At 38.3% G+C, this 12356-nt stretch overlaps 1 protein-coding gene across 8 annotated transcripts in view; it reads left to right on the top strand.

Moving 5' to 3' along the window:
• The window catches only part of SHANK2 (SH3 and multiple ankyrin repeat domains 2), a 352365-nt gene that overhangs the window by 124503 nt on the left and 215506 nt on the right, over positions 1 to 12356 (top strand). For 7 of the 8 annotated variants that reach the window (XM_068684610.1, XM_068684601.1, XM_068684603.1 and 4 more), the window contains 2 exons: positions 4118 to 4427; positions 9014 to 9183. In XM_068684610.1, the coding sequence (XP_068540711.1) occupies positions 4118 to 4427; positions 9014 to 9183 (480 nt within the window). Of the gene's footprint in view, positions 1 to 422; positions 663 to 4117; positions 4428 to 9013; positions 9184 to 12356 lie in introns of those variants that run through there. The other variant, XM_068684605.1, reaches the window with a different exon arrangement.

The raw sequence follows: 12356 nt of genomic DNA, 5'->3' as shown, positions 1-12356 counted from the left end.
GAGCACCACGAGTCAGCCAGGCAAGTTTACAAGCTGATGCACTTGTGAAGCCACTCTCAGCTTTACCAAGGCTTTCCTCTCACTGGCAGCACAGCCCGGAGCAGGTGGTTGCGAAGCCCCTGTGTCCGCGCATCCTTCCCCCTGCCCCTCTCTCAACACAAATTTTGGCCCCCACCTCCAGCACCCGGCATGTGGGGTGCAGCAAGGCAGCACCAGAAAGAGCAGGGCTTCACCAGTGAGGCTGTGGCGATGCCGTTCACATGACTAATGCTGAGAGAGATAGCAGGGTGGTTTTTTTCTTTTTTCCTTTTTTTTTTTTTTTTTTTTTTTTTTTTCTGTGTGTGTGTGTGTGTGAGCGGCTCCAGTCTATGCACAGTTGGCTCCCAGCTGACAGACAGGATGTGGGGTGGGCTTTGTCACCAGCGCGCCGGGCGCTGTGTGCCCGGCTATGCTGGCAATTACACAGTGCCCAGAAACCTGCTGCTCATGTCAGGGTGCAGGCAGCCCGAACACATAGAAATTGGGTAGCTTTATTTTTTTTTTCTTTTTTTTTTCTTTTTTTTTTCCTCTTTCTTCCCAGCAAAGGTTATATAATGAGGGGATTGCTGCTAAAGTAAAAGGGAAAATGAAGTCTTTGTTAAATGCCTTCACAAAGAAAGAAGGTAAGCGATGCAAGCAGAACACTTTGATGTTTCAGACTGGTGTTTTCTTGTGTACATTTAATATGATCGGCTTAGTGACTCTATAATTAATCAGTTCCTGCAGTTTCGTTTTCAAAATTATTTTATGCTAGACAATCCATTTAGGCAACTGCTTATGAAGGCTGGATGTGACTTTATTCATTTAAGGTTTTCTCTGAAGTAGTTATAGAAATGTTTTGTTCCCTAAGAAAATCATTTGAAGACACGTAAGGAATTTCCTGAGTGAATATTTGTCAGTGGCTGCTGCTGAATTACCCCTTCAGATGTATGAAATACCAGTAATAGAAGAATGCTGAGAGCTGGAGAAAGAATTAAATGATGCTTTCAGGCATGCTTTTAGAGATGATAATTTTAAAGTTTAGGGGCATGAAATTAGTTCAGTCATTTTCATGTCATTTTATATCAACTGTTTTTCCCAAACAAGTTTTGCAACAGTTATTCTTACAGTTGTGAACATACTGAGATATTAGGAAGTGATGGTGTCCAACAGGGCTTAAAGTGTGGACATTTGCATTCCATCATTTTGTGTTGTAGTTATTTTTTATTGTGCAAATAATATAAATAATGACTATAAGAGCAGCTAAAAAAATATCCACCCACTTACAGTTTGCAGATTGCTGGGGAAAAGAAACAGTTGGGTGGAATATTAATCATTTTAGGCATGGAAATGCTTATTTTTAACTCTTTCTATAAAAGATTTGTTAGACACACGTCAATTGGTGTAATTAGTTGTCCCCTTTCCTGTTTATTTTCTGTAGTAAGGGCTGATTTAGCTTGTAATTCTCTCCTTAAGAACAGAGCATTAATAGCAAATCAGAAACTAACTCCCAAATGTAAAATCTCTTTCAGATGTGTAACAGAAAAAGAGCTAATTTAATGTGATACCTGGAGAGTGTGCATACATACAAAACACACACTATTTTCCATTGGGAGTGAATGCACTGTCCTGTGCTTTTTCAAACCTGCCGGCATGAAGGTGCTCAGCAGCTCCCCACTGTCCTGTCCCCGTCCTGAGCACCCTGCCCTCCTGCTGCCACCACTGTGCATCCCACCAGCTGCAGAGCTTACAGCAAATGGTCAAAAACCATGGGCAGTTTTTAGTTTCATAGAGCTGTAGCTTAAAGGCTTGGCAGCCTGCTTTGAATGTTAGCAGTTTAAAGTGGTGAAAAATTCAAGTCTAAGGGTCAGAGCCCATTTTTATTGAAGTCTAAGGCAAACTTTGGTGACCTGAAGGGAACAAGGCTACTCTTTCAGATAGCAGCCCTGTATCTGCCGTGCATTCTCTGGTTTTGTGTGATTTCTCCTGTAAGAAAATTACAGTAGCTGTTCTGCTGTGTTGTTCCTGAGAAAAGATTCTTGTCTTCAATGAAATCATTTCCAGAGCCATATTCTTATTGTTGGACATCCAGAAATGTACAAACAACACATCTATGTCATATACGTTGATCAGAGGACCTGTGTATGTTAATTTTAGAAATAAGTGCTGTGAGTTTTCTTTAAGTTAATACTAACTGTGGCTTTCACCATGGCATTTGAAGCACAAAGGTACTTTCAGAGACATACTTTACTGCTTTGTAACCCTACAAAAATATGAAAGACTCGGAATATCCAGAAAATTATACAGTTTCTGCCAGTCTCTAGCCCAAATATTGGACTACTAAGCTTTATCCCCTTTAGCAGCTTTTCAAGACTACTTCCCTTATTTCAGCTTTGTTTCAAACATATTATGGAAATGAATTTAAAGCCCTTCCTCCCCGTGCACACTGTTCTCTTTTGTTTGGTTGTTCTGACGTTGTTGAGCTATTTACCAGAGAAAGTTTAGAAATATGAAGGATGCTATTTTAAAATTCTCAGAATCACAATTAATCATATAAGAATTCTGATGAAAAAATATAAACTAATCTTCTACTTGCAATTACACCTTTATTTTATGTTATAAATATGCTTTCAATTTTGCTCTAGAACCTTGAATTTTGCTGTGTCCTCCCAATTAAAAGCTATCTGTCAAGGCAGGACAGATTGATTCCTGTGTATATTCATATTTTTGTGAATTTATTTACTTGCAGAGGATGATAGACACATTCTAATTCTGTTATTTTGTGTGGTTTTGAAGGGCATTGAATGTGCAGACATTTGTGACACTTTACAAATGGCACTTGCTGGCACTTTAGACATATAGGTGATGCTCTGTGAGGCTTCTTTCCCAACTGAAATAAGATTTTTGAAAATTACAACAGTTCAGTAAAGACCTCAGAATAACGCCTGGCTCTCTTCTGTTAGTTATGCTATTGGGACTTTTCAGATGTAAATACTTGCACTTTGGATCAATCCTGCAACCCCATGAGTTCCACTGGAATTTATGAGAGTAGTTGCATGAATGGGAACTGGACTAAGTGTAAGTTTTCAGGGTCAGATTGCTTACTGCCTTATAAAATAAGTAGGAAATGCTATCATTTCTAGTGTGAGTTGGATGCCTTTTTATTAGGAAATCCTCCTTTTAAGTTGCATTTGCAAGTAACTGACCCAGTACAGTGAGAAATGGAGATCTGGAAAACGTAGTCTGCTTCTCTGAATTCTTGTATGGCTGCAACACTCTACTAATAACAGCGATGAAAGGGTAGGCCCTCTGGTTTGTACTGGGTTTTTATTGCCCTTGCTTTTGTTTTCTGTTATGACTGTTTCATTAACTAGCATATTGCAGCCTTTGGATACAGTCGTGCTCTCCCTGGGACACAGCACGTGACAATGTGAGTGTATTACCCTGGGGTAATATGCTCCATATACAATAGTAATAGATGCAGTAGAAATGCCTAGATTAGAAAGAGAGGAATATCAAGGGATTATAGTGGTGTAATAGAGTTCTGCCAGGAGAAAAATCTATGTCCTCGATTTTTAACCTGGAAGATGGGGATAAGGTGACTGTTAACACTACAGATTTCAGGTTAGGCCTGAATTTGAGATGGAACAAAATTCTCCCAGCTTGGATGCTGATTGGAGAAGGAGGTTGGGAGATTGTGCACCAAAACTTCTACTGATCAGCCACATTCATTGGCTTTCTGACTGAAAATGAGGGCATAGAGTAAATATGAGCAGTATGACACTCAAACTAGGTGATAATTAGGTGTTTCCCTTTACCTAGACCATAATTCAGACTGCTCTGCATGCTCACATTGCTAGCATTGCCCAACTATTTATTAAAACCAGTAAACAGTTTAATATTGGCCAGTTGTTTTCAGTTTTAATGATGTTTTGAAGATAATGAATTTGATTAGATATTCAGGCAAGGTAGAGTTTCTGTCTCTGAAAAACACAAACAAAAACCAACGCCATATGTTACTAAATCTTTTTATGGGGTTGTAAGCATGTATAAATGGTAAATTCATCTGTGATTACTCTGTATGTCTTTCTCTACACAGTGCCCTTTAGAGAGGCTCCTACCTACTCAAACAGAAGGCGGAGACCCCCAAGCACCTTAGCAGCACCCCGTATCTTACTTCGTTCCAACAGTGACAACAATCTGAACATCAACAACCTCCCTGAGTGGTCAGCCTCCTCTTCTGCCTCTTCCCACCGCAGCCTTTCTCCTCATCTACTTCAACAGATGCAGAATAATCCTAATGGAACTGTAAAAACTGTGGGGAGTTACACTCCATCCTCCCGAAGCCGGTCACCATCCCTAAACAGGTTGGGAGAGGATGCCAAACGGCAGCAGCACAGGCACATCAGGTGAATTTAAAATATTTGCACAGTAGGAGATCTTTTAATAGCTAAAATAACAATTATATTTAATAGCCACATAAAATATTTCTGAGATGCTTGGTTCCTGGAGAAAACTATTGGTCATGCCTGAAACCTGGGTTGGATCTGCTTATGGATGATGAATCAAGGACTGTTTCTCTTCTGCAGAAGAGTTCTGAACCAAAGAGGAAACCATAGGGAATAACTGAGGGGAATAAGTGGGGCTATACAGGAGACTGACTGAGAGCAAAGGGAGCTTCTTGGGATGTTGGTGATAGGTGTCAGGGGCTCTTTTCATGATTATCCTAGATGCAGGGTTTTTGCATTCCCTAGGACTTTGCTGCTTTCTTTCCTCTCAAATTATAAATGTGATTTAGCAGGCACTCTGCAAATATCCTGCAGCTATGTCCCACTGGAGGGCAAATCCTGACTAATTAGAGTGATGTACATATTACAAGTAATATAATTAAGTAGATGATTGTGTCTATGTTTTGATCGCAAATGGGGGCTTCAGCTTTATGAAACCACTGTCCTGTGAACAGGTAATTACAGCTTCTCTTTAAGGAGGATGTGGGAAATGCATCTGTCAAGTGTGCAAGTGATGGAGCTGCACGAGGATGATAAGCCAGAAGGGTTAAAGCTCGGGGCTAGAAAAATGAAGTGAGGCAGAGCTGGGTACTGATGGAGAGAATCAGAGATTAAATGTTTTGATGAAACATGTTATATTCAATTGTCATTTAAAATATCGGGTTTGTCTGTCCTGTTTCCTAATACCCAAAATCATCCATTGGTCAGTGCACAAAAAGCAAGAGTGTTGTTAATCAATGCAACTGCTGGTTTTTCTTTGTAATTTGTAGGTATCTGGATCTTTGCTTGCATTATAATTCTCTTTGTCCAGAGAAGGGCTACGAAGCTGGTGAAGGGCCTGAAACACAAGTCCCATGAGGAGCAGCTGAGGGAACCGGGGGTGTTTAGTCTGGAGGAGACTCAGAGGAGACCTTGTTGCTTTCTACAACTACCTGAAAGGAAGGTGTGGGGAGCTGGGGGTCCGCCTCTTCTTGCAGATAACTGGTGATAGGACTAGAGGGAATGGCCTCAAGTTGCGCCAGGGAAAGTTCAGGTTGGAAATGAAGAGACATTTCTTCTCAGAAAGACTAGTGAGGCATTGGAACGGGTTGTCCAGGGTGGTGATGGTGGAGTCACCATCCCTGGGGATGTTTAAGTAAGAGTTGGACCTTAGAGTTGCTTAGGGACATAGTTTAGTGGGGGATATTGGTGGTAGGGTGTTGGTTGGATCAGATGATCTTGGAGGTCTTTTCCAACCTTAATGATTCTATAATGTAGTTAAAGATACCTTGCATGTTCTTATTCTCTCTTTGGCTGTAGATGCCTAAACTGACAATAATTATATGCACTGGTAACAATATTGCTTGGGAGTGGAAATATGGTGCTTTGTAAGAAACAAACAAACAAAAAAATTAAGCCAATAGTTTCATTCAGTAGACCAAACTACTGTTACTGTGCTATATGTTACAATAATGTCAAAAACTCATTTGGTAATAATCTGGATGGCACCTAACAGAGAACCATATCAGCTTAATAACATGTTGTCCATAATGAAGTTTCACTTAGGTGAGGAGGTTTTTGCAAGATGGTTTTTGCAGAATAAGTGCCCTCATATTCTACTGAGCACCGCTGATGCCACCAAAGTGGGAGGATCTACATTGCACTCGGAGACAGCTTTAGCTAGAAGGGAATTAAAGCACCTTTACATCAGTATCCCTGGGATAACAGGCTTCTGCATTCCTAGAGTATAAACAGTTCTTTCAGGGAGGGAAAAATTATTAAAAAAAAAAAGTTTTGAATAAATATTTGAGTAATGTTTATTTGCTCTGGCTTTATTTAGCCACTTTCCTCTTCCCTTTCTGTGAGCCCATGATTTTGAAAACTTTCATGAATGATAGTGGAAACAAATTTCCTACCTGAAATGTTGTGGTGATGAAATGGTGGTCTTTCTCTTAATGTGTCAGTATGACAGGTGCATAGACAGCTGTCCAGCTGAAGATCTCTCTGTGATAAGTTCCATCAAGACTTGTTTCAGAGATGTCCAGAGCACCCAAAAGCACTCGGAAGACAACTGGAACTCTCTATATGTAAAGTCAACCAAAACCATCTTACATACAATCTCTTCCTGCAGGCAGTGCTTTTTCTTGCTGCAGGCCTGTTTTGCAACCCTGAATGGCACCTTACATGACACTTTCCTCACAGATTTTATTTAACTGTAAGACTACCTACTTACTATCAGCTAAATGTGGGAATTGTTGCTGTCTCTGCTTATTATTTGAAAATAATACAATCACCATGAAGCTGTTGCTCCCCTTAGCTGACAAAGACCTTTTTGACATCACCACAGATTGGATTTTGAAGCAGCAGCAGCAGAAGGGGCAGGGTAACAGAGAAGGTCAGAGTGCAGCTGGGGGTTAGCATCACCAGAGGGTTAATGAGGTTTCAGAAGGCTGTTTGCCTGGTGGAAAGGAAAGAGACGGAGAGTGGTGCTGCAGGGGTCCTTGTGATCATTGCAGCCTGTCACTCAGGTGTTTATCTTCTCACCAGGCTGCTGCTTTCCACACCAAACTGGTGTTGTGAGGGGCTGAGAGAGGCTTGGGAACCAGCATCATGATTAGTGAAAGGAAGTGCCTGCACAGACTCAGTCAGGGCTGAGCTGTCTGGGGTGGCCACTTTCTGGGTGAGAGGGAAGCACATCTGCGCGTCTTCTGAAATCTGCACATCATCCTTCAGCTCCTTCATGGCATGGGATGTGCTGGGCTGGGAGCCCAGGCCTGGGGTGCAGAGGGAAAGAGAAGATCTTTTTAAAGAAGTCATCACTCCTATGTTGTAGCCATGACATCCTTTAGTAAGTCTGTCCTGTGAGAGAAGATGACTTCAACGCAAAGCTTAAATGTGCCATTCCCCCCTCCTCTTTCAGTAAGAGAAAATGAACAGTCTGTGATAGGAGGTAAATACAATGCTGCTACCTAGTTGCTACCACATTAAGCAGAAAATGCAACTTGATACTGGTGGAAGTCAGATGTTTAGCAATACTTTATTGATCTGGATTGTTTGCAGTTATGACTGTTTCTTCACCTAGAATGAAAAAGGAATGTAACAAAAGAACAGAAAACTAAATGTCTTTTGCTGTCTTGCTTTATGCAACTGTGAGAGCCAGCTGAGGTTTCTGATGCAAATTCCTTGACAGACTTGCAGCCAGAGTTCACTTTTAAACATTTAAGGACTGCTTATCTTTACTAGCACCTGTTCACAGTAGTAGAAAATCATGACAAGGTGAAAGAAAGACACTATTTCAAGCGGTGAAGAAGTTACTGCAGTAAAATGGAAGTGTTCCTGATAAAGATCCACTATGATTTTTAGTTTTGAGGTTTTTGTGTATGTTTGTGTTTGTTTTGTTTTGTTCTTACTAGACAACTTCTTTACCTATATTGAGAACCTCACTGACTCCTATTTTGGTAGGTGATTGGTTACAAAATAATGAAGGGTTGAAAACAGTAAGCACCAGCCTTCATAATTCATTTGGTTTATAGCAATTTGAGTTCAATTCTTTCTTCTTAAAATAACATGGAGTGTTGCAGTGCTTGACCACCAATTACTTGTCTTCTTTTGGTACTCTTCAACATCTTTATGAATATTTTTTCTCACAATTAACTTCTATTTCTAGACTTTGTGTAAGACCTCAAGTTTTTGCATTTTTCTTGTAAGTTAAATAGCAGGGTATTGGAATTTTTTTGTAATATATCCTATAAGTTTTTCACTTTCTAATATTTATAATATTTCCACCCTCTTTCTCATGCTTTATTTTTGACAATTCACTCATTTTTCTGGAGTTCTAATAATGATCTCATTTCTGTGAGCTCTCATTGTGAGAGCTATTGATTACCACAAATAAGTAATGATCTTTTGGAGAATACTTTAGCCATAAGGACCTTGCTTTGTGCACATTCAAATCTAACATTTAGCTGCAGGCCTTGGAGTGATGAAGTAATTTGATTATTTGGTCCATAGTAGAGTATGAAGTAACTTAAGTATTCAGTCTGCTCAGTCAATAATTCAGTTGTTTCAATTGTTCAGTTAACATTGCAATGTTACAGAGATACCCATTCCCAACAAAAATTGTAAATATTGATGCTTAAAAGTGTTTCTGATAAATTGTGGTTCTTGTAATGTATGGTTTGCAGATAAATTTTAAAATTCATCTGGGTCTGGAATGTGCAAGTTCAATTTGTAGAAAAACTAAAAACTTTGGTGTTGTTTGTTTTCTTTTATAGGCCAGATGTTCAGATGCATATTTATAATGTTTCAGACAGAAAGATTTCAACAATTGAAAGAGTGTGTTTAGGATGAAAAACATGTATTTTTTTTCTGTAGGTTTAGATGTCTTACTGGAAGATGATTATGCTATTCACTGCTTAATATAATCCTAACAATGTGATGGTAGATAATTAACTTTGATCATTTTAAATAACCTTTTATATATATATATATGTAATTTCAATTTCCAGTGCCGTTTACGGTCCTAGTGCCAACAAGGATCCTCTGTCTGCCTTGGATTATCAGGGTCCAAAGCGCAAGCTTTATAGTGCTGTACCTGGAAGACTTTTTATTGTCGTAAAGCCATATCAACCTCAAGGAGAAGGGGAAATTCATCTGCACAAAGGAGATAGAGTAAAAGGTAAGTAAGTAAGTAATTTCGAATAAGTACTCTCTTCTGATAGACGTAAATTTTAACATTCTTTTCTATTTTAGGAAAAAAAGTCTGTCTTGTGTTCAACAGAAATACTTTTATGCATTTGTTTCTTTAGAGGGTATTTTACTCCTAGTTCTTCTTTGTAACCAATGCATTTTTGGCTATCATTTCAACTGAGATTTCAAACTATTAGTAAAATTCAAAAATCTATGCAGAGATAGCAGTATTTTACACAGAACATGTAATTGGCTTATGTAGTCATTTTAAAAAGATAACATATCAGAGCTTCAAAACTTTGTAAACTTATCTGGTATCCAAGCGGCTCAGGAAGGAAACAGTGATAGGGTCAAGTCTGTCTCAAGCCTTTTCCACAAGGAACAATTTATTGGTTATATAGAAATAGTCTCCTCCCAAGACTTATGATAAGCAGGCAGATAGAGTCTAGTTGTAAATATTCTAGGGAGAAAGTATAGTGGTGCATATACAGTTTCTTGCTACTGGTGCACTTTCCAAACAAGATGTTAAAATCAAGGTCAAAGTTTGTGTTATTACTTTGCAGGCAATAAGTAATTCCAGGTTTACACTGAGAGAGTGGTAATGTGGCTTACAGGATTCAGCTTCCTAAGGGTGTGTTGTTAACACAGTTTCATCTGTGGTATTGCACATCCAGCTGAAACTTGAATTAAAGGATTTTCTGCCCAATCTATACAAACATAATTACTGTTATAGAAGGCAAATAAAAGGGAATAAATTCATTATGCTAAATAAAAATGTTAAACAGATGAATTTTTTCCTGAAACTGAAACTAATCTTTCAAAGGAAAATATTTCTTCTTTCTGATCCTATGAGTAGTAGTTAGGAATAATCAGGGAGCCATTAGAAAGCATTTTTTCTGTTTTGTATTTTTGGAAATGGTTGATTCTTGAAGCATTTGAGGGTTAAATAATTTTTTTTAACTGAGGTCTACAGAAGGCATAGAGCAAATCTCGAGTGCTGCACTTTAAAGATAAAGCATATGCAAGATGTATTTTAAATGCAAAGATGAAGGAGAAGGGTTAAATTTAGGAGAGGTGGTGACTGCTACAGGGCTGAAAAGATAACATTTCTGGGAGATTGTGCTCTGATCTGGTAGGAAGCAGTGATTATGAGCAAAATAAAACAGCGCACAAGGAAAAAAAGTTTGGAAGAGCCAATATGAACATTTGATAAAACATTATAGAAGTTATCAAGTAATGGGAATTATATAGGCTAGAGTAAACTTAAGAAAGTCAATCAAAGCTTTTAAGTTATAGAATTTCTTGGGAATGCCAAATATCAAATGAAGTTCAACTCACAAGAAAACAGAACTGGCTTCAAATTCAAACAAAATTGAGAATGCTTGGTATGGTTTGGGAACCAAATTTGTAAGTATTCAGTATATGAGAATAAATGCAAGAGAAGTAATGCATAATATCACTTCACAAAAGCCTTCAAGTTTCAAAAGAATAGGTACAACCCAGAGAAAGGTAAAGTTACATTATGAGTAACTGTCATGCAAAACATAAAGCAAATTGAACGCAAATGTGATCTTTCAAACTTTTACATAAGAATACTGAAAATGTGAAGGCCTGGCGTCTTGTATGGGGTTTGTTCACACTGAAAGGGTAGAGAAACAAAACAGTAGAGAAAGGTGCATGTTGGTGAATTACAAGAAAATGAAAAATTGTTGCATATAGCAGAAAGAAAATGACAACAAAAAAGTGAAACTTAAGCATGCACCATAACTTTTTGCTTATGCACAATCTCAGAAAATTTAATACCATGAGAAAGAATTGCTGGTTCCTACTAAAGGTTAAATTTGTGGAGTTATGAGTGGTACAAAATACCTTTCAGTATCAGGCATGTTAGTAGGGTTCTACTAGATGCCAACAAATAAATAATGAATATAGTTGGCTCTTTGGGGGCCATTGCATCCCTATGCAACTGTGTTCAACTGAGTTGCTGGTTTTAAAGATGTGGTAATATTTTTCTTTATGAAGAGGATGTAAGATCAACATAGACCATAGATTCTTGTAACCAGAATAAAAAAAAACAGAGACTCCAGGCAGTTCTTGAGGATGGCAAGACAGAAAATGTGTTCCCTGACAAAAGTGGAAAAAGTATAACACATTGCTTAGGATGCCGAAGTTTGTAAAGACATTCATTACCGGGCTGCTTGTTTACATTGGAATTTATTACATATATAAAAATATCCAATGAACAAGGGATTTAAATTTCAATGAAGAGTTTAATATTTACATAAACGAATTCAGGAGCCCTTTGTTCTAAGTTACTGTGACAGTAGCTGGAAAACAATGCAGGAAGAAATTTGTTCATTTTTCAGATCTTCTTACGATAGGATGATCAAAACTTGAAACCAGTGATTTTGTGGGGGGATGCTAACTAAAGAATGTCAAAATGGTGAACTAGAAAGTGGGGAAAATATATGTTTATTGAACGTTACTATAAATTATTTATTACTGTTACAAAAAGCAGGACATATCCATCTAACATCAAATCATCCCTACAGGGATGTTTCAGCTTCAAATACATGATTTGCACATTGAACTAAAAGCTTGCAGAGATCTAGCATTTGTAGACACACTTGTTTTAGAACATTTTATAGAACTTTGATACAGTGAAGTCTAGTGAGACTTTTTATACATGTCAGTGCTTTTAGGAAAAGCTTGGAAATAGAAAAAAAAATAGTGCTACTAAGGATAAAGTCTTTCTGAGTGTAATTTAAGGCTGTTTGCACAGAAAGGCTGGAACACCACATCATAGTCTCCCATTGCTAATCAAAGGAACAAGTTTCAGAAGCAGATCAAACCCTATTTTGTGTTACCAGTTCCTCAGGTGTCACAAAAAATATGTCAGAATGCACACAACAAGGTCATGTAGAGAATGAAGAGTCCAGCTAAAAAGATGGTGATGCTTTAAAAAGGTCTCAGTTGGACAACAGTATGGAGGAAGAATTCAAAGTTACCATATTTGGCAAAAATCCAGGTTCAAAAAGCACAGGTGTTGGAGCTCTTAAAAAACTCAGTATTTCTCGTGTGCTGGCTATCAGATCCTCCTTTATGACCAGAAGATCCACTCAGTATCCAGTATATTTTCTGTCATTTAGAGACTTGCTTAGC

Source organism: Anas acuta, chromosome 5 (genome assembly GCF_963932015.1).
Source record: "Anas acuta chromosome 5, bAnaAcu1.1, whole genome shotgun sequence".
NCBI classification, from domain to species: domain Eukaryota; kingdom Metazoa; phylum Chordata; class Aves; order Anseriformes; family Anatidae; genus Anas; species Anas acuta.
Note: the sequence above shows the minus strand (reverse complement) of the source record. Positions and strands in the feature narration are given on the sequence as shown.